Below are 23,842 nucleotides of genomic sequence, written 5' to 3' on the forward strand. Positions count from 1 at the left end.
TAGAAGTACTTCAGAAAACATTCCTCCATCAACATGGGCTTGCCTAAATATAAACCATGTTCCAGTTTCAGATGACAGTAATTCTACTATCATAGTGTGTGCTGAGTTAAATGCAAGAAATTCTGGTCAGAAACATACAGGAACAAGAATACCTCTCATGCAGTCATTTAAAATGACACATTAATTACCTTCATTTAGTGATCAATTGCTGACAGATATATTTACCTCATATATGTCATTTATCCAGATTGTTATACTTTGAAAACTCTTCAGATTTGTGATGTCATATACGAGAACAAAGCCTTGTGCACCACGGAAATAGCTGGTACTAAGTGTATGGAACCGTTCCTGGCCAGCAGTATCCCTGAAGGAAATTGTAACAAATCACACACATACAAACAAACAAACAAAAAAGAGATTATCAGACTGCAGAATCCCCAAGAAAGACTACTTTACTTTAAGGAGTATTGTTCAAATTTTAAATTATGTACTCTAACACGAAAGGAAGAAGAAAAAACACAGATGACAGAAAATCTGGGTGCCAGATATAGCAATAAAAGAAATACACTGGAAATTCATTCTGTATGATACAGCCCTACTAGTGAAGCCAAGCCAGTGGCTGAAACCTGAGAGTAATGTCAAGCCCACCATTCCTTCTTTATATAAACAATTGAGGTGATAAAAACATGTCAGATGAGATCCCCATATTTTGACAACCCATTTGTAAACTGTGATACAAACAACAACCTGGTTTAGATGGAAGACAGGTTTTGGGGAAAAAGCCATAAAATATAAGGACACACTGGTTCTTATAAGTAATGCCAAAACTTGAGGAAACAAACACAAATGGGATCCCTCAATCTGCTTCAGGAGATGTTGGCTACAAAGTACCACACCTGAAATGTTTCTATACTACTACACCAAGCAAGAGGAACAAATGAGACAAGCTCCAAGCTTTGTCCCAGTCCCAGAGACATGACATCACTGGCATGAGTGAAACCTGATGGGAAATAAAATGAACAAGGAAGGTGCATGCCCAGGGGAAGCAAAGTCAAGTGACATGGAAAGAACACAGAGATTCTGTCTGCCACCATAGGGAGAAACTGTGTGGAATTGAAGCTGACAGAAACATGGGAGACAAAATTTTTTCGAGTATATGAATGGCAAAAGGCGGTGTAGAAACAACATCAGCTCATTACAGGATGAGGATGGTCACCTCACCTAGAGGGACATGGACAAGCAGAGGTGTTTAATGCACTCTTTGTCTTCAACACAGATGACAGACCAAGGGGGTCTCAGCACCCTGAGCTGGAGGACCATGACTGTGTGAATGATCAACACCTAGTCGACCCTGAAATTGTGTGGGAACTGCTTCTCCAGCTGGATCCCTACAAATCCATGAGGCCTGATGGGATTCATCTGAGAATTCTCAAAAAGCTGGCTGATGTCATCACAAAGCCTCTCTTGGTTTTTAAGCAGTCTTGGGAGTCTGGAGAGGTCCCAGCTGACTGGAAGCTGGGTAAAGCTGTCACAGTTTTCAAGAAAGGCAAGACCCTGGAAACTACAGGCCTGTCAGTCTCACTTCAGTGCCCAGTAAAATAATGAAAAATATTATTCTGGGAGATAAACCTGGACGACAACACAGTCATTGCCACAGACAGCACAGCATGCCAAAGTCCTGCTTGTTGAACCTGACTTCCTTCTCTAAAATGGTAATCCACCTAGTTGATCTAGGAAAGCCAATAGATATGATCTCATTGAACTTCAGCAAAACGTTTGGTACTGTCTCTCACAGTACCCTACAGACCAAATGTCCAGCACACAGCTGGATAACCATGCTCAGTGCTGGCTCACAGAATGGGGACAAAGGTTACAGTGAATGGGGTGATCAGGCTGGGGTCTGGTCACCAGTGGGGTTCTGCAGGGCTCCATCCTCAGCCCACTTCTCTTCAACATCCTCATTAACCACTGGGATGCAGAATTCAAAGGGACACCAAGTTTGCCAAAGATACTAAATTGGGAGAAGCCGTTGACTCCCTCCAGAGCAGAGAGGCTCTGCAGAGAGACCTCAACAAATGAGAGGACTGGGCAATTACCAACTGCATGAAGTTTAACAAGGGCAAGTGCGAGATTCTGCACCTGGGATGGGGCAGTCCTGGTCCTGTGTACAGACTGGGGAATGACTTGCTGGAAGGCAGGGCTGCAGAAAGGGACCTGGGGGTCCTGGTCACTGGGAATTTGAACATGAGCCAGCAGTGCCCTGGCAGCCAGGAGGGCCAAGCATGTCCTGGGGTGCATCAGGCACAGCAGCACCAGCCAGGCATGGGAGGGGATTGTCCTGCTCTGCTGTGCACTGGGGCAGCCTCACCTCACTTGTACTGGGGGCAGTTTTGGATACCACAATATAAAAAAGGCATCAAGCTCTTAGAGAGCATCCAAAGGAGGGCCATGAGAATAGGGGAAGCCACACAAGGAGTGTCTGAGGTCACTTGGTTTGTTCAGCCTGGAGGAGACTGAGGGAGACCTCATTGCAGTCCAATTTCCTCACAAGGGGAAGCAGAGGGCCAGGTGCCAATCTCTTCACTCTCATGACCAGTGACAGGACTTGAGGACATGGCCTGATGCTGAGTCAGGGGCAGGTAGGCTGGCTGCCAAGAAAAGGTTTTTTAGCCAGAGAAAAACCTTTGTCACCCATTGACCGTGACAAAAGTTCAAGAAGCATTTGAATGTTCTCAGGCACATGGTGTGATTCTTGGTGCCCTGTGCAAGGCCAGAAGTCACTCAATGATCCTGATGGGTCCCTTACAACTCAGCATATTCTATGATTCTATGAATTATGCTTTAAGAAAACTATAAACAAGCCTCTATTATTTTTGCATTAAAGCCTGAGATGAAATAAGTGCTGATCCAATACTGGTCAGATAATTCATACACAGATTTACTCCTTGACAAGTTAAATACTGGTATATAGAGATAATCTTCAGTACTAGATGCCTGGAAAGTCAGGTGTCAGAAGCCTTACATAACCTTTAGAAAAATTTCAAAACCATAAATAGTGCACATTCCCAAAGATTCATCTTATCAAAAGTAATTTCTCTTGGTGACCCTTTTGGACACACATTTGATGGGTAATGAAATGTAACATATTCTTTCTTTGTCACTTTCCTTAATGTTCCTACACAATTAAGTACACTTCATAGGGATCACAGACCTGCACTTGTTTGTATGCTGCAAGTTTTATTGCTAATGCAACCTGGTGACAGCCCTCTTTTTAACGTACATTAGTTGTTGCAAAAAAATATACTCTCCCAGGCTAAACTCAAATTTTAAAATTTTCTAGTAGGAGCACCTGCACATTATGAAGACACACAATTCAAAGTAGATGAGATTTTTCATGTCATAATGCCATTTAGTTGGCTTTCTTTTGTGATGCTAATTAAAACTTACCATATTTGAAGTTTCACTCTTGTATCATTAAACATTACTGGCTTTACTTTAAAATCAATGCCTAGAAGAAAAAAGGAAAATCTGTAACATTTCTCATAATAACATGGATTCCCTTTGAAGATTGTTCTCAGCTCTAGTTATCATGCAATTTCAAACAGAAAGTGAAAAGGAACAATACCATAGAAAGAATAACTAGCCAACCAATACACTCAAAATGGAAGCTTTAAAAGGAATTTATTCACTGCTGAGTGCCAAAACATTGCACAAATACAATGCAAAGCAATGCCAATACCAAGCAAAGAAAGGGCAGGTCAAAGCAAAGGTGAAGATACTCTGAAACTGCAAGTATTACCATGGATTGGCAAGGGACATGACAGCAGTTTCATTTGCACAGAAGTACATTGTGCAAATACACTGGTGATTTTCAAGAGCATGGCAGCTATGAGTGGGAAAGTAAAAATGCTTACAAAGCAGCTACCACATGTGCAACACAATTTTTCTGTCCTTACTTTCAAATCCCTAAAAAAATATCCATGTGTACATGAGCAGAAATAGGACTTGCCTGTACACATTAAATGCAAAGACAAACATACATGGGATTTAATTCAAAATGAAGAGGACTGGCTCTACAGCCTAAATCAGATCCAGAAAGCCAATGCTAAAAGCAAGCATTAACACTTAAAATCAATGCAGAATGTTGTCTCTACATAAACTACAGATCCTTCCTCAAAGATATTTTCCTTATGATTTATAGTGTTTTCCTTTACTGAATCGTCAAATTAGTACTCCAGATGTGTTAGATGATACCTAGATTTATGAACAGTTGAAGTTCCAGTTCTAAAATTAGAATCTGCCAGCTATCAGCTGCTATCTTAGAGTGACATATTTTTGCAGAGTAAAGCATTGTTTCTCCTATTACTTCATTGTTTGAAATACCATTTGATAATTTCCATGACTGCTTTTGTCCCCCATTGAAAAACAATTAGGCTCTTTTTGTCAATTATAGTAAATGAAGTTAAGGTAACATTGTGACAGCTGACCATACTGTATGGGCAAAATTCCATAAGATCAAATTATAGCTACTTAAAATGACAGTGTCTGTTCACCAGTAATAATGTCATTTGAAGGAACCAAACAGATTGAAAAATCACAAAAAATTTAAGTTAATACCACTGAACTGATTTCTGTAAGAATGTGCAAGCCAAATTACTTTATCAAAGGAAAGAACCCATGGCAGCAAACCAAAAACACAGAGGAAATGCTCCCTTCCCTTGTACTGACAGATGTATGGTGCATAAAATTTTGACAAGTACACTCTCACATGCATGCACTCACATGCACTTTCAAGCTATTACCATTTTTTTGTGTATGTGGTAAGGGACTTGAGGTGGATTTTAAAAATTATTATGATAATCATGTCCTTCACTTGATGAATTTTCATTGAAGCTTCAATGAAAAGGAATGAAATAATATAATTGGTATTGGTAATTAGTATTACACAAAGCTTCCTTGATGGAATTAATATTGTCAGAAGGAAATGTGATTAAAGTAAAATTTGCTCATGTAAGGTGAAATTCCAACGTGATGGAAAACATTTGCTCCTGAAATTCACATGGTTTTGTTTAATTATCTGTATAATTTTCTACAATTGATGTTGAAGCAGTTGAGAGGAACAGAGTATACACTGGGAGGCTGGAATGTCACTTACAAATGGTGCATTGGGAACACAGCAAAAAGTTATATTCCAGACAGGGATTACCAGAACTATAGGGAAAAGTTCTTAGTTGACATACATTTTAATAATAAATTGCTATAAGCTTTTAAAAAAAAATTGTAAAAAGGGAAGCAGAGTGCTGAATCAGACTAAAACTTAATCTAAATTAAAATCAGGCATATTGACTTCTTAAGTCAACTTCAAAATTTATTGACCTAAAAGGTCAATGAATGTTAGTGAAAAACAGAAGTCAATATGTTCTGCATGCATGAATTGTTCATGTCTTTATATGAAATTTCCAGCAAACTTAGCAAATTGGAAAGACAGAAAAGAAAAATGAGATACACAATGCCAAAGACAGCTCACGGATTTCAGATGCTTTTAAGGCCTACCTGGTATATAACCTGATCAACATAACAAAGAAAGCATTGATTACAGCTCTTGAGATAAATGTTATTGCAATGCAACAGCATGTACTTGCTTCTTTTAAGCTGTCAAATAAAACCAAGAAGGAGGATGCTGGGTGCAAGCTCTAATTAATTGTTGGTTGTTATTTCCAACTTTTATAGCCATGAAAATTTCTTTTCCTTATATTCCAAAGAGTAAATAATGCTCATATTAACACTGAGGCACCTTAAAGACAATTAAGTCTAAAAAGCATAAAAATAGTCAGCCACAGGGTAATTCAGCTGTGAAATGCCCCTCTCTTCCCTCCCTTTGGCCAACTGCAGAAGTCCTCTTCAAAGAGGTCTTTTGCAGCTGGAAAATTACATCACACTTTGCACCCAGAGTTGGTGGGTTCCTGATAGAAAATGCTCAAAAACGTATGTCTATCCAAAGAAAATGCAAATTTGAGTAGCTAAGCAGGACACAAGAGTGAAAGCATGGACAGAGGGTGGTGAATGCCCCTGTGCAGGTTCCACCCAGCCCACTGCCTGTCATACAGCATCTTCAACTCCAGGAACAGGGAAGCAGTTCCTAGCAGCTCCTGTGCCCAAACTGGGCAAGGGCCCAGTGAGACATGGTGGGTTGAGTTTCCACTGTTACTCCTAACCCCTATTTAACCCCCTCCTAGTTGCTGGTGCATTACTTGCATCAGATTCTTTAATGAACATATCAAGCAATGTCTGAAGCAGAGAGGTGTCTGAGCAGTCACAAGTACTGGTAATTTCTGGTTTGCTGAGAAAAACAACTCATGGGATAAGATGGTTTGTTAGGAAAACAAGAGTGACAAAAATATCCAGTTTTGTTAAAAAAAATTAAGATGTGGATTGCTACTGATGTTCTTAACACAAGACACATTTACCTTCAATATGGTTCATTTTTGTTGCTTACTTTATTCCCTTCTAAAGTAAATATCAGGGAATCTACACAGACTTTTTAATCCTAATGTTGAAGTTGCACCACTTTCAACTATAACAGATTTGGGAGGACTCACAGCTCTGCAGAAAAGTTTCTCACAGAAAACACATGTGCTGAAGGACCACAGCGACCATAACACAGCAAAATAACCTCACACTCTGTGAGATCACAGTTCTGTTCACTGGTATACCAGGAGGTTCTTCTGTTCATAAACCTCTATGAATTTATAAGCAATAATATTGTTCAAACAAAACCATTTATTCTTTATAATCTATTCATAATACAATGCATCCACCTTATGACGCATTTAAGTTTAATTAGAAAACTATAACTCCTGATCATTTTTCCACACTATGTCATTGAAGAGGGGGAAGGGCACCCAGCCTTGAGTATTTAAGTGCTGCATTAGAATCTTTCAATGAAAATTTACAGTGGATGTATTTTTTGCATTTTCTCATAGAATACATAATTTTAGAAACTACCAGAGCCTACTACAAAATGCTTGTCTGGTTTTTCCCCCCTGCAATAACAATAGGATCTCTCCTAGTAACACAAATTTGTGATTCATGATGACATAGAAAAGAGACTTTCAACAACCTTTTAACTTCTGTGCCTATGACCCTCTGCCACCAAGGAAGGTGATGGCATGTGATTTTGACAAGGAACTCAGGAAGTTGTAAGACTGCACAGTCAGGATAATCTTCCCTCTACTCAAATCACTGTTTCAACTGGACAAGTAAGGTGAAAAATCACCTGAGAGCAGTTGAGCATTTAATAGGTTTTACAACAGAAAGGAATCATTTGACTGAGTTTGTATGAAACAGGCATCCAGATAAAAACAGTTATTTGTTCTGATGGTATCAACAGTAAGGAAGGAGACATCACAAACTGAGAAAACACTATGTGTCTTCTTCCTTTCCAACACTAGGAGCCACAATCTCTAGAGCATCCTCTCCATTCCAGCTGTCTCAATGAAGAAGGAACCTTCCACTTCCAACATTACTTTTGGAAGACACCACTCATAATCCCATTTGTTTTCAAAGTCCAAGCTCTAAAACACATAGTAAAATGGAATTAAATGTAACACAGTATTTCAGAAATAACTTTAAAAACACATTCAGGTATCAAATACCATGTCTGGATTATTCATTTATATTACAGATAAGCACTTTTAAAAAAAGTTTTTAAATATCTCAATAATAGCTGCCACTAATGAAACTAAAGAGATTAATCTTAGTCCATAAACTGTCACAAAAACTATTATCTTCACTATTCCTTGAAATAGTTCAAGTCACAACTTGGGAAATATATACTTAATAGCATATAAAAGTTTTTTGAGTCTGCGGTGGACTGAATCAGGTGTAAAATAAATTACGTCTCAAAATAATAAATAACCTCATGGTCAGAAGGTAAACCACATCAACAAAGCTGTTATTTATTTTTACAGCCATTCTTTAGGGTTTCTTGCTAAGCCTGGCAACAAGTTGCCTATTATTAGGATCAATTTCCTGACTTTACTGTTGTGTTCTTCCCTCTTTGTCTGTGCTGATTTCAGAAACTGGTTTGTAAGAAAGGGCAAGAAAATAGAAAGTGGTCAAAGTTCAGCCATTCTTATGTGGGCAGGTCAAGTCATCTTGTGTACATTAAGTATTCCCTGGACAAACTACTGCCACAGCTACTGTCTGGTATTTAATTCCACTATGCCAGTATCTCCCAGATTGAAACAGTGTAAATGAACCATGCATATTCCAAATGCACGAATACACCATTTCCTGGCATAATTTAGTTTTCTCTTCAAAATCAAATCAAATCAAATCAAAGAAAAAATATTCTTACACACAAACTCTTAAAAATTAAAATTTCCTAATGAGGATGTGGGAAAATGTCCACAGCAAATCAAACCACTGTGCTCACATAACACATCTTCATGCTGGAGACAAGGTTTTCAGCATGTGGACAGTCATCCTGCCATCCTGCCATTCCCCATGGCACTGTGAGCCTGGCAGTGCCAAGGCAGTGGGGAGCTCCCCATCACCCACCAGCTACAGCGTGCCAGGACAGAAATAACGTGGTCTGGCAGGGTTAATGATTTCCATCATTGCAACAGCTCTGCTTTAATCATCATGCACACTGCTAACTACAGTAGAGGATATCCTTATACTATTAAATTTATAAACACAAAGTTAAAGCCCTTTCTAGCCTGAAATATTGATTAACTGGGCTTTTTACTACTGACATCTGACAGCTCTCTGAGGTTGGTACCTGCAAGGAGGCTGTAGCCAGGTGGGGATGGGCCTCTTCTCTCAGGCAACAAGTGACAGAACAAGAGAAAATAGCCTCAAGCTGTGCCAGGGAAGGTTTAGGTTGGACATTAGGAAGAATTTCTTCACAGAAAGCGTGATTAGACATTGGCATGGGCTGCCCAGGGAGGTGGTGGAGTCACCCCGGAGGTGTTTAATTCTGGTTGTTATTTCCAACTTTTCAGTGAATGGTCTGTTTGACATGGCGGTGTTTGGTCACAGGTTGGACCCGATGATCTCAGAGGCCATTTCCAACCTAGCTGATCTGGGGCTCTGTACTGTTTTCTCTGCACCTGCACCGATGTACAGCAGCAGGGCCTCAGTGGGCAATAAGAAGGAACAAGTCTTCACAAGTTTACCCCAGGAGCAGGTTCCCAACGCCCAGACGAGCAGCAAGGACAGTGTAACAAGCCAGCTCTCTGCAGTGGCTCTGGAGCCAGTGTGACACATGTCCTGACACCCCGGCAAAGGTTTGACTGCTGGACGCGGCTGCAGACCCGCACAGCTCAGCGCAGGGAGGTCCGACACCTCCCAGCCCGGCAGAGCCGCGCTGACAGCGCCGGTCCGGCCGTGTGCGAGCCGCGGGCACCGCGAGGGGAGGGCGAGGGGCGGCAGCGAGGCGGGCGGAGGCGCACGGAGCAGGCGGGCACTCACCGATCGTGGCCAAATACGAAGTGGCGGGAGAGCCGGCGGGAGGCGAGCCGGGCTCCGTGTACCTGCGCACGATGGAGGTCTTCCCCACGCAGGACTCTCCGGCCATCACGATTTTCACCAGCAGCGGCCGCGTCTCCGCGGCCGGCCCCAGCCCTGCCATGGCGGGCGCCGAGTGCCGGCCGGGCCGGGCCGCGCCGGGGCGGGGCGGGAGCGGGCCCGGAGCCTCCCCAGCGCCAGCCGCTGCCCCGAGCCCGCGTTATGAAATTATGCAAAGATACACTTTTTTTCTTTTTTAAGAAGTTTTATCACCAGGGAGGAAGCGGGGAACTTTCACAACCCCCATGACGCTTCCCCCGTGAAGTACAGAAATAAACAGTGGTTTCACATTGCTTCCTAGCATTAGGTCAGAGGCAGAGGAAACAGGTTTTAATAATTTCCTCTTTTTCACTTTTAGTTTATTGTCATCTGACAGTCAAAGTGACCTCTAACACACATACACACACAAACACAAAACCCAAACCAAAAAACCCCATATCAACAGTGTAGGTTTGCTGCATTTGTGTCTGGATGGTTTTTTTTTATCAGAATCCCGCATTGTCCAGATTATAAGGCCATGGCCATTTGCCAGCATGGGCATGGAACTCATCCAATGTCATAAATTTAGGAACAGGATATATTTGAATGAAAAGTGCTAATGTATATCTGCAAATATTTGTGTCTATCTAGGCCTGCAATGACTTCCCATGGGATTTCACCTTCAACTCTTCAAGCAACAACTTGATGACTTTATGTATCAGAGCTGTAGATGTGACACATTCGCTTTCTGTGGAGGACAATTTAAGATTCAGTGAGCTCCACCTAGCATGATTCAGAATTACAGAATCAGGACCATCAAGGTTGGAAGAGCCCTTTGGGATAATCCAGTCCTATCATCAACCCAGCACTGCCACTGTAACCCCTAAACCACTAAACTGTATCACCAGTGCCAGATACAGACAACTCTTAAACACCTCCAGATGTGCTGACTTCACAAATGTCCTCTTATCAAAGGCCAAGTATTATTTCAGGCTATGTCCCCTTCATCCCTCACACCAACCTGCACCTCAGCTTGCCAGTGTTGGACTTGGTGACCTTTAGGACTTTGTGGTAGAAAATCTCCAAAGGATGTCATTAACCTGTTTCTCAGACAGTAAGATGTCCTTCATTGCTGGAAAAATGAGAATTTCTGCGACAAGCTGAGAAATAAGGAGTAGGAAACAACAGATGAAATCAACTACTGAGTTCAGTGGGCTTTTTAGGAGTGATCTCTGTGTAAAAAACCCAACGCTGCAAAAGAAGGCATCAGTTAGAGTGTTTCCATTAGGGACAGAGTAAGGTTGTGTATTGATGAGTCTGAATACATTCTTAAGTAACTGCTGGAAAAAGTTGAGCCCACAGGATACTTTCAGGTGACACCTCACATAATGAAGGTGTTTTGGGAGCCTGACTTGTACAATAAAGCAGCAGGCATGTGGCTTGCTTAGTTCAACAAAATAAAGGCTAGGAGGGAATATGGTTACTCTTTCCCAGGGATTCAACTAAAAGGAGGCAAAAAAAGCTGCATAAAATAAAGAATAATATAGTGAATAGGTAGATATACACTGACCATGAATATATCTAAGCCAAAATTTGTGAGGGTTCTAATGATATTTCAGAAAATTCTTGCAGTTGAGGTAATTGGGAGAAAATTCTTCATAAAGGCAAAACGAGAAGAACATGTTGGCAGGCTGTAACTGCCTGCAGTAAGGAAGGACTGGATTTCATCAACCAGAACACTTCCTGTGAGAAAGATCCCCTGCTATCTCAGCAGCCCCATGAAGTTCTGCTTTCCCATGCGGAAATTTGAAGTTACCATTGTTTATCCCGAATCTGAGGGAAGATGGGGTGCTGGCATCTTCTGCTATTTCTCATGGGTCAGAGGTGATGATGTGTATGGGGGAACTCCAACACAGATAATGTAACATCAGCAGGCACAGACAAGTTCCTGCAGGCAGCTGTGTGTCTGTCCTGCTCTGGTCCGTCTGTCAGTGAGGCTGCTGGAGCGAGGACAATGGTGCTGTGTCCTGTGTCCTCTGATGGGTGCTGTAGCAGGGGTGGACAGATGCATGCATGCATGTGAGCAGCACACTGCTTTACAGATATTCCTTAAGGCTTTGTCTTTGCTGTGGAGCCTTCTCAATTGTCTGCTCTGAGGTTGTCCTTCTCAAAATAGCTTTCTTCAAAGGCAGGCAATGCTGCAGCTGCCTGCAGCACTTAGATTTACGTGTTAGCCTGAACTGATGGTGTTAACAAGGATGCTACATTAGCTCAGTCTTTACCCTCTGCTGTCTATCAGGCCAACCAATTTCAATAAAAAGGCTCTCCATAGCATTTTGTACATTCGAGTGTTGATTTATGAGCCATGCGCAAGGCAGGATTCTAGCCAAATTCCTAATGAGACTCCAAATACCTGGGGTTACTGCTGCTCTCAGTGAGTTACAGTATCACTTTTCCTCATATTCCTATCCACAAGGGGACAGTCTTTCCATCTCTTACCACTGACTAAAACCATTTAAAAGTTAGCTCCTTGAAAAACTACCATTCAATGAATGAAATTTATTTTTTTAAAGTACATGTTTCGTGCTTTAGAAAAAAGTTCCAGAACTTTATATATATGCTATTACTGTTCTTACAGGGCTAATCATAAGCAAAGTTAGTTTAATGAAGTTAATGACTTGAAAATAATGACTGTGGCTACAAAATAATCAGCGCAAAGCACAAAATGAAGTTTCCATTATGCTTATTGATATATCTTTGGAAAATAATGCATTTTCTTCTCATTCAGCTTTTTTGATTGTTCGCTGACATTTCTTGACTCTATCCAAAAACATGATTAATAGTACTAGTAATAAAGACATAATTTTAAAGGGGGTTTTAGTGGGAGATTGTTGAATTTTCATACAGAAAAATTACTAGATTTATTATAATATAATTTTATAAAATGTTAGATTATGAAAACATCACATTAATTTTTCTTCAATATTTGTAAATTTTTCCAGTTGGTCTCAAAGCAAATAATGCCATAATTTTAAATTTTCAAACTGCTCACACCTCCTAATTTTCACTATGTGGCATATAGCCCCAGTCTCTCCTGATAAGTTGATAAAGAAGCTGATTTTTCATAGAGCCAAACCCCCACAAAAGTGGGCCAATTCCTCACTGCAGTTACAGAAAGTACTGTAAAGTGCTCTGAATGCAGGAAGGAACCACAGAGATTCTTCAGCAAAATATTTAATGCAAACCATGCAGCATAATCTTGTCACTAACCCTGCTTTGCGCATACTTGCTAGCAACCATCATTAAAAAAAAAAATTTTAGGAGAAGAACATAAATATGAGCCAAAGATGAAGAAGCATTCTTTTGAAACATAATAGTATTGTTACAGATGCCACAGCCTCCTTAATAAATGAAGCTTCCTCCTTCATGAAGTAAAGCTTACAAAATATTGCAAAGTGGTTCAATGTATTCCATCTGAAATTATTTTGATGGAATATTAGAATACTAATGCAATTACAAATATTAGCAGCATATTCATGAAAGTTTTCCTGAGCTGGAGATATAAGCTAAAAATGATAATGAGAAGAAAGAGCGAGGCTTAATTTGGATTTAAAATGCTCAGTACTAAGTCACTGCTCATGTCAAGATTACTCACTGAATAGATTCTCTTAAGTGACCAAAGTGGAACTTTTTGCTTTCATTTCTGTTAAGATAAAACCACTTCTGAGTGGACAAAATTGAGGTAAATTACTCATGATAGGCAAAACAGGGTTCACTAATCCTTAAATGAAATTTCTAGGCCAACTGTAAAGTCTTTTAGTTATTTAGGAGATAGGATTCTCTGTCAAACCAGTATATAATTTTTAAGATTTCATCAGAGAATAGGACATCTCTCTCTACACATCAGAATGACTCAAATGTGTGGTTACTGATAAAAACTGCTGAAAAGTGATTGCGATGAGTTACCCATTGTTTGTAACAGCTCACGATCCACTTGGGATTTGCAATAGGTTTTAATTTTACTTTCTTCAACGGCACTACATTCTGCCTTGGCTTATTTTCCTCAGTTCATGTATCCCTTGATATCTCTGGATTCCAAGCCATGTTTCTCAATATATTTGAAAGAGGCAGTGCAGTGGTCACAGTAACAGGCAATTTCAGCTGATTCAAGAACAGCAAGGAGAATACATGAAAGATGTGATGATTTCTGTAATCAGAAGGAGAGGTAATTGAGGCTAAGAGAAATGTTTTAGTTATAAAGACAAGTAAGAAGGATTCTGATACATTACAGAGAAAGAAGGGTTACAAGTCCTGCCAGAAGCTTGCTCCAGTGCAGGCTTCCCACAGGGTCATGGCCTCCTTCAGTCATGCACCTGCTCCAACGTGGGTTCCTCCACAGTCTCTAGGTGGATTTCTGCTCCACCATGGATGTCCATGGGCTGCAGGGACACAGCTGCCTCACCATGATCTGCACCACAGGCTGCAGGGGAATCTCTCTCTGGTGCCTAGAGCACCTTCTCTCCCTTCTTCTGCACTGACCTTGGTGTCTGCAGAGTTGTTGCTCTCACATATTCTCATTCCTCTCTCTGGCTGCAGTTGCCCAGGGACTCCCACCAAACTTCCCCCCCACCTTCTTGACCTGGATAAACTTGGAAGAACTGTGGTTGTTCAGCCTGGAGGAAAGAAGACAGATACCATCCAGTACCTCAAGAGACTTTATAAAAAGGAGAGACAGGGACTTTTTATATGGGCAGATAATGACAGGACAAGGGGCAATAGTTTTAAACTGATAGAAGGCTGGTTTAGTTTAGGTGTTAGGAAGAAAAAGAGAATAGTGAAGCACTGAAACAGGTTGTCCAGAGAAGTTGTGGACAGCCCACGTCTGAAAGTGTTCAGGGACAGGTTGGATTATTGCCAGGAGCAACCTGGTCTCATGAATGGCAGCCCTGCCAGGGCAGGGCTTGGAATGAGAAGATCCTTAAGGCCCCTTCCAACCCAAACCATTCTGTGTTTCTGTGATTAACACTGTTGTCCCAGGTGTGCTACCACCATCGCTGGTGGGCTCAGCCTTTGCCAGCTGCAGATCCATTTTGGAGCAAGCTGGCATTGACTCTGCTGGATATGGGAGAAGCTTATATCAGCTTCTTACGAAAGCCACCCATGTGGCCCACCCCACCTACAAAAACCTGGCTTTACAAAAACAATACAGAAGATATCTTGGTAAACAGCATCCACAGGAATTGCCACAGGAATCTCTATTATTTGAAAAAAAAAAACAAACTTGGGAAGCATCCTCGCATTACCAAAAGAGCCCTGTAATAGGAAGAGGAGTGAAAAGAAATGTTATCATTGAGATATTAGGAGTAGGAGGGAGACGCTAAGTACATGCGCTTATTCTGTAATGTCAGGAGCGGTGTGGATGGAAGGAGATGATTGATCTCCAAATCAGGGGGATGGAGAGTACAAAATTAGAGCAGATGTAGAGGTGAAGGACTGAATTCATCCTCGCAGGGGCCTTTAGGTACAATTTATGGGAATTATTTCCTACAGCAGTTTAGAGGATCTAAATGGAGTATGTGGCTTAGAGAGGTCACAAACTAAAGGCCAAGCAGCCGTGACAGTCATCTTTGAAGGTAAGCTTTGATGTACTCTTCCGATTACTTTTTTTACCCAGTGATGGAAACAAATAGGAAACCATGCAAGCAGACTGCTTATAGATGAGCCTGAGAATACACAGGCTACATCTGTATCACCTTCAGTAGAAATATCCATATTTCAGTTCAAGTTCACCAAGCGAAGTTGCTAGAGGAGTAAACCAGTGAAAATGCTCCATCTATCCAGTAGGTATTAGCTCATTTCCCCTGGCTGTCAATCACTGGCTTGCTCTTGTCTCCATGTGTTGGGCCACAGCTGGTCCTGCTAACTCCCATGCCACATGCTTCTCTTCTATATCCAGACTTGCTATTCCAGCTATGAGGTGACTGTCAGCCCATCACAGATAGTTGAGGACACAGCCCTGCTGCCTTTGGTGGAGCAGGCCTTTTGGAGAGGAGGTGTTGGTAGTTGCTGATGGTGGTGTTTAATCCTCTGAACCTTGATTAGCAAACTGTAAGGTAGCTAGCAGCTCTCCAGACAATTCAGCTTTCCATGGCAGGAGTCTCCATACATGTCCAAAGCATCCAGCTTCCCCAAAACTACATATAAATGGCAACATGAACTTGTATCCTCTCCTTTGCATCCTGGTGAGGAGCTCTGTCATCTGGACTGTACCATTCCCCTGTGGAATTGCCTAATTCCTTTCACCTTCAGATCTGATGGCTCCATCTCCAGTCCCCCACTAGTTATGGAACAAAAAGCTGGGACTGGGTTGGGTGTACTCAGAGCTGGGCATTTTTTAAATGCTCTTAAGATTTGAAGCCACCTTCTCCAAGTGGCCTCCTGGTTTTGGTTAGTGGAGGTTATCTGAATGACTGTCTGGAGCAGGCAATGGTTTTTAATTTATTTTTCAGTGACTGTTTTCTGATTTAATGGAGGTTGCTGCATTTATACGTGTTGTCACTAGTATGACTATATCTTCCTATATATCAAAAGCATGCAGAGTTGCAGATAGACCTTTTTATGTATCATATAAATCTATTTAAGTGAATAATTAAATAAACACTCCCAGAATGGAATAAGAGTGAAAGATTGCCTTGATGCTATTAGGAGTAGAAATATTTTGGAAGTACCACTATCAAATCATCTGTGAATATGCCGAATAGGCACATGCACATGCATAACCCCCAGAGAGTATGTTTTCCTTGGGATAAATGTAAAAAATTCAGGCATCCATTTTCATTTAAGTATCTGACATAGTCTTCAAATCCACAGTGCTTGGCAAAAATCAGATCAGCTTCCGCTAATGGTGAAAAGATTTAAATTGCATTATATATATTATATATATATTATATTTAGCCTTCTGAAAGCAAAGTAGGGAATAATAAGATTATTTGATGCCTAGATCCTATAGACTTTTTTTCCTGGAAAAGTCTGGTAGAAGAATAAGGCTAAATCAGTAGTACCCTAATCTGTTGTAGATAATCTAATTTATGTTGCTATGTATCATGTTAATGACTCTAAACCAATGTGCACATTATATTTCTTTTTCAGTTGCAATTTGTGATTCTCAGAATAGGAGATGCAGAGACAAGGATAACCCATGTTTTCCATAAGAGATTCATGGAAACTGAAAAATAAGGTCTTTTAATATCTTTCATGATAACTGTTTTTCTTGGCTTAAGTGTAGGTTTTAAAAAATGGTGCTCATTGTTTTGCTTGTAGTTCTTTCATGCATGAACAATCATGCTGATGATGCATTTACTTCAAGTGAATTTTCCAATTGAAAAAGTGCTCTTGAGTAGTTTAAGTACTATGAATCACCAAAACCTCATCTAAGTCCCATAAAAGCACTGGCTGCAGAAAACAGCCTTGGAAAGAAGACATATTGGGATTTTACTGCATGATTCAGCTGAAGGGAAGTATATTTGGTCAACACAGAAGAAGCTGAGGAACCTAACAGTTCTGTAAAAATGAAATTATAATACGCTAGACAGACAGAAACTAACTGCTGCGGCCCTCTCTTATATGCCTCACTTGTTCCTCACAGGTTTAAAGCAGTGATTCTAAATGTGAGAACCTCAGCCCTTGAAACATAGGATTTTTGTGGGGCATATTTCATTCCTTTCCTCTTTCTTAACTTGTTTCACTATTGTCTTTCTTCCTCTCTAGTTTCCCTTGTAGTTTGACTGTTGGAAGATCTCATTTTCCCTGGTATCACTGCCTGCACCATTTGGACAAATAGTATTTCTGATACAATGTTTTCTTAGTGTTAACAAATGCAGTCTATTTATTTCTTACATAATAACATGTTGACTGAAACAACTTTGAGTCCTAAGTATTTGTCAGGGAAACATTAGTTATTTTTCAGTTCTTATTCAGCTTTTATTTAAGGCTACTTTTGAAAGCAGATAAAACTATGCAGTAAATTACAATGTTTGAAAATTGTAATCTGTTTAATGATAACTTCAAAATACTAAGCTATTGCCTTTTTTTTTTTTTAATTTATGATGTAACTTAAGGTTACAAGTTCTTAACAGTATCTTAAATATGTTGGGAGTTTAAAGAATTTAATGTACTTTCTTTTCTGTATCTTGCATAGTGATGTATTGTCTCAAGTGAGCAACACAAGTGCAGTGGGTTTCCTTATGCTTGGAATTTTTGTCAGGATCCAGTTTTTGGGGCCCAGATCTGGTCACAGATTGATGAATCCTCTGGTGCTCCTGTAAAGGCTGAGAGGGTCACTGTGGCCACAGCAGCTTTTCTGTTTGCTGCCACTTATGCAGTTGCTTGTTGCTGGAGTAGATGGTTTCCATGTTGCCCTGGTGAAAAAAAAGTATTTTTGCCCACATGAAGCCATGTAAAACATTCGCATTTTGGTTGCTTTTCCAAGAAAATTTGGATACAGTTAAAGATATTTAGTATAAGCCTTGGGGACTTTGCACATAAGTCTAGCCAGCAGTGCTGACAGGCTGACCACTGATACCCAGTATCAGTTTGTGATTGGCACTGCTCCTTGGGAATCTGGAACCAGAGTGCCTGAAATGCACCTTTGGGGTAGAAGATACCTGAGAAAATTTGATAGTTCATCTCATGTTTTCTTTTTTGGTCACATCATTGGTGCACAAACCTTACTTTGGGGATTAACATTCTTGTGCTGTTCTTTGAGATAAAGCACTTGGTGAAAGTAAAATGTAATTAATGTAATCACACCCTCTGATGAATTATTAGAACAATAACTGTAAAACAAGAAAGAATAAATAAATTGCCTTTTGGTCTCTACAGCTTCCTAAGCAACAGGGATGGTATCTTCCCCTTCCTGTCTAAAAAATATTAAAAATGCCTTGAGGGTGGTATGCAGGGGAGGGAAGCTATATGAAACATGAATGCTTACTACCCATTGAAGAGAGAAAAAACCAGAAGGTGCAGTTTTGACACAAAGGTATGAAATAATCAATCCTCACTTCTAACTCAGTCTGACCTTCTTAAAGGCATGCCTCCCTTAAGTAAAAGCGACATCTAAATCAAGAACATTTTCTTTGATTTACAGTTAAAAAAACCCCAAACTTTCATCCAGGTCCCCACACACACACAAAGGTGAAGGAGTTATTGTGCACATCATTTGAAATATTGATCAAGCAGTTGAAAGTTATTTGGAGAGAGAGTAAAAAAATGTTGAGAAAGGCGGTATGTGCCTTGTTTAGCAAAACGGACTCTTGCAGTGGGGGACACAGGTTGTACACCTGTGCATGACAAGCTCTCTTCCATTCCAACAGAAAGCACATTATCAGTTTTGCAATTCTGTTATAATTCATGTTCACAGTTTGCCTGGAAACCTTTAAGAGAGAGAACAAGCCAATGAAATTTTGCTTTCTTGGACAGTACCATTCTGCTCAATATTATTATTGCTAACCTTCTCTGGTTATTTGTACACCAAAAATTCTGAAGTCACTGCTAGGACTTTTTAAAGGAGCATGGCTGAGGAAGCTGTTGTTCTGGCCAGTGTGCCACACGCAGAGCATTTTCCCCATATGCTACTCTTGAAAACAAGTAGTTTAGGCCACTAAAAAAAAAATCATCACCAAAGGTATTAGAAAAAGCAGGTTTTAATATTGATTTGCAAAAGTGTGGCTTAACACAGTTCAATGGCAAGGTTCACTCTATTACTCACTACAGAAAAGAAGAATACAAAGGAAAGTCAGTTTAGAATCACTTTAGAATGATTTACACTGAGACTGAGGATGCAAAAGGGTAAGAGTGCAATAGGATAAGGGAGAACCTTCTGTTAAGTCACAAAGTTCAAAGAGGACCCCATTGCTTTCTAAACTCCTGAAACATCCTAGATGTAGCTAAGTCCAATCTAAGTCCCATACTTGAGCAACGATTCTAAAGGGCTTAGCAGCACATAATTATTGATTAGTATTTATAAAGTGATCCTACAGGGTTTACTACACCCACGACAACTACTTAATTACAGATTGAGGATGGCAACATTCATACTATGCATGTTAGAGGGAATTTGGATCGATTCCAAATATGAATATGAATACTTCCAAATAAGAAATGCATATACACAGATGCAGAGGTATATATATGTATGTATATAGGTATCTGTTAAACATCCCCCTTAAGTTCAGTGAAATACTCCTGTTGAAGGTCTGTGCACTGCACTTCTCAAAGGGTGAGGGCTGAGCATCAGAAGAGTGGAGGGTATCAGCTCATGCCCCATCAGCTTTTGGTGATGGCCCTTCAAGTATCACGGACTTGAGAGTTTGTGGGCTCTGAGAGGCATCCCCCTCAGACAGGGGTACTGTCCACTACAGTCCATCAGAGTTCAAAGGACCTCCCTTAAGTCCCCTGTTTATAGGGTCACAAAATGACTGACTTTAATCAATATGGCCATAATCCTGGCCACAACCCAAGTCAGTAACCACTGAAGTTTTTCAAAAGTCTGATAACAATGGTGCCATTCCACTTTGGCTACAATGCAGCTAAGTAATGTTCCAACTTGTCAGGGCATAATTGATTATCCCTTGTTCTCCACCTTGGTCAGGAAATGGATGTCCTCTGTATGAACAGGGCTGCTCCCAGCTGTGCAATTCAAGTAATTCTGGTCTGGTCAAGGAATGCTTCACTGCCCAACTCGTACAGTCAAGGGACGCTTCACTGCCCAGCTGGTATGGTCAAGGCTTAATGGGAATTGCTGAAGTCACAGAGCAGGTCCAAGGGGGCCATGAGGGTGTGGGAAATGCACCACCACAACCCGCACCATGACTTAAAGTCAATTTGTCTTGCTCCACGGAGTGGTGATGGGGTCACCTCTTGCCTCTGGGCCTATAAAGGAATTAATGCCATATTCCAGTTATAATTTGAGGGAAGTTTTTGGTTGTTATGTAATTATTTAGATTTTATTAAACATGATTGAGTAGTATTGCATATGTAAGGAGGACTTCGCAACTGTGCCACCCATCTAGCTATTTTCCACACTCTGTTGAATAACAACCATAATATGAGATAAAGAAATAAAATTACAATGGTATTCAATTTAGGGCTCCTGTTGGTGATGAGAACCACCCAAATAAAGTATCCTACTAGTGATGTTCTCTGTCCTTCTCTGCTCTTTCTAGGACAGGGTATATATCTTCTGTGGTGTAATGAACAGTGCTTAGATTCCTATGTCCATGGTTTTAGACATGTATGTTGTGCTTTTTGACTCAGGTCATCATTTTCTAGTAGTTTCTTTACCAAGGTAAAATTCATGCCAGTGGTGGTAAATCTTGATGTGAGATGCAGTTAATTTGCAACAATTGATGGGTTGTGGCAGGAGCTGAATGGTTAAAATTGCATCTAAATTTGGTAAAATTACAGACACAGATATTTGACTGATTGCTTGTCTCTACAGTGGTGTTATCTCTAAGTATAGAATCACAAAGAGTTCTCAAAATACCCAAAATCCAATTCTGACATATACAAGTACAATTTTGGGATTTCATCAGGATGCATTTCAAAATGACAAACAATTGTTCAGTGTCAAACAAATGTCTTGGGTCTTAAGGGTATTACTTTCACAAATAAATCCCTGTTGTTTCTGAACAGCAGAGGCACCAACATCAACAGCTTTGTGCCCATTTTCTTGGCCCCATAGTCTATGTTCTATCTGATATAGTTTCATGCTGATTTGATCCCATCACAATGATTAGCTTTATGGTGTATCCCAAAGTATTGTCAAAATTGTATCTCCTTCAGGTCCCTTTAAAGATGGAAGTTATTGGTTATCATTTTCATTTGTATGAATTCATTCCTGCCTACATATGAAGTTATTGCGTAGTGCTACTGCTGATATATTTAGATCAGGCATAGCTACGTTTAGAATTACATATGCATCAACCCATAGACACCCTGTTGTACACAAATTCCACATTTTGTGCTTAACAATCATGAAATCAAATAATAGTTCTACACTGTGTTTATCCAGAGGCAAAATGTGAGTATGGGTTGTGTAAAAGTAAAATTGAACCAATGTTCTGGTTCTGACAATCATTACTTCTTGGTTTGAAAAAATCAGTATAGTGTTTATTAATCTTGATGGGACTTTCTGGGGTAGAGCCGTTGATTGCCCAATGCCCTATTTTTATTTTTTATCTCCTCTCCTAGTATTACAATTATTATTATTCCAATTATTTTCCCATGAAATTCTTCCATCTTCACTTATCTTCTAAATATACCTCATTTCAATGTATAAACAAAGTGGTAAGGTTCAAGCTTGCCTTATCTTTTGGCAGGATCCCCCAATGTTCCAGTATAATGGAGTGCATGATCCCAAGGCTTTTGTGTTTGATCTGGAGGGATTATATCTTCTCAATCAAGTGGAAAACCAAGACTGTGTTTGGGTTATACAGCTGTTTTCATTGCTATCAATATAAAGATATATATATCTGCTGTAAAAGAAAAGAAATAAAAGGTTTTGATAGGGAAAGTAGAATTGGTTATCCCTTTTGTGATGCAGGATAAATCCACTGTGCATTGATTCTGTATTTTTCAACACTCCTATCAGTAGCTTCCCATGCAAGTAAGCCATAGGGTCTAGTCAGAGTCACAGGCACAGTTCCTATTTGTGGTAAATTTACCATATTGGGTTGTCCTGGCTGTAATGCTATCTGATATTTTCTACGAGTGGAAGGTAAAGCATCAAGTTCAGCTTTTGAGAGAGAGAATGCTTGACTCACAGATTGCCGATTATTCAATTGATGAAGCACTTTGGAAAGTCAGGTATCCCACTGAACATTATGTGTCTTAAGGCTCCTTTACAATAAACCCTTAGGTCTTTCTACCATCCCATTTTATTTGGGGTAATTTGGGGTAATACCCATTGAATTTCTGCTTGTTTGGCCCATCCTTCCACCTTTGCACATGAGAAGTGTGAGCCAGTATCACATTATGGGGAGTAAGTAGACTCAAGAACCAAGATCATAACCCCTGCACTTTCATCCATCATCCTTTCAGCACTTAGTCACTGTTGGTAAACTGGAAGACTACTGCTACACTCTGTGAGAATAGGTTGGTATCCTACAGAGGATTTGAATGGCCTGATCCAATCAATTTGCCATGTAGACCATAAAGTTTTCCCCTGATTGATGCTTTAGCAGGGTGATCTGGTTGTATTTTAAGCTGCATTGATGACATTCTATAAGAGTAGCTCGACAAGTTTTTCAGCCTTTGGTCTGTGCAGCAAAATAATGTGCTGATTTGCCATTGTGACCTAATCTCTGATGTGACTATTCTCCCAATTGATACCACTCAGGATTTAAAGAGTTCCCTATTTTTATCTCCCTAATTTTAGTCAAAATCATCCACCTTTTCATAGCAGTTTGTGCCTGGTTTATTACCCTTGGCATGAGCTTTCACCCATCCCAATTTGAATGATGTTTTCTGTCTATATCAAGAAGTAATTGCCAGTCTTGAGTTCTCCAAACTGAAGATCTGCCTACTTCCCAGTTCAGATACTTCCATTGACTGAACCATTGTGCAGTGCCTATCTACATAGCACAGGACTCCACATATATATTTTTTCCTCCATTTTGAGCTTCCAAAATAACTACCCTTCATTTTCCTACTTGTGTACTACCTTCACCTTCTTCTATTTTTTGTTTGCCACTGTTAATGTTTAGTGCAGCAGCCTTACATTGCCATTTACCATTTATCTTTTTTGCTGAAGCATCAGTGAAACATTTTGAAATAGGTTACTGGAAGTACCCTGTTCAGCAAATCCCCATTCTGTTATGACAGGGTCATGGAGGTGTACTGGTCCTAGTGATTGATGGTTTTAATTCCTGCATTAAGGTTTTGACTGCCTCTTCATGTTCCAAATTCCACCTCCACAGTTTTCCCATTCATAAAAGTGAATATAATGTGCAAGCAGTGGTAGAAAATCCAGATACTTGTTTTCTCCCAAGTTTTCATTAACTTTTGTAACTCTTTCCTAGACTGGGATGACTGCAGCTGTTCTGTTTTTCCTAAGGCGTTTTCTTACTGCACTGCCTGCTATCCACCAAGTGCCCAGAGTCTTTGCTTCTTCACTTGGCCCTTGACATGTGTTTCTGGTGAGGTCTCACCTTCTTTATGCAGGGCTTGCACTGTTACTGATGCTACCATGTCTTTTCAGGCAAATCTCCTGCAATTACAATATCGTCTATAT

The 23,842-nt window shown here is 40.2% G+C and overlaps 1 protein-coding gene across 1 annotated transcript in view; it reads right to left on the minus strand.

Moving 5' to 3' along the window:
• LOC118701761 (ras-related protein Rab-10-like) overlaps window positions 1–9,637 on the minus strand; it is a 32,422-nt gene extending 22,785 nt beyond the window's left edge. Inside the window, exons 1-3 of the mRNA XM_036406628.1 lie at window positions 9,478–9,637; window positions 3,448–3,508; window positions 226–364 (exon numbers count right to left, since the gene is read on the minus strand). Of these exons, the coding sequence (XP_036262521.1) occupies window positions 226–364; window positions 3,448–3,508; window positions 9,478–9,637 (360 nt within the window). The remainder of the gene's footprint in view (window positions 1–225; window positions 365–3,447; window positions 3,509–9,477) is intronic.
• Between the last annotated feature and the right edge of the window lie 14,205 nt (window positions 9,638–23,842).

Source organism: Molothrus ater, chromosome 1, assembly GCF_012460135.2.
Source record: "Molothrus ater isolate BHLD 08-10-18 breed brown headed cowbird chromosome 1, BPBGC_Mater_1.1, whole genome shotgun sequence".
NCBI classification, from domain to species: Eukaryota; Metazoa; Chordata; class Aves; order Passeriformes; family Icteridae; genus Molothrus; species Molothrus ater.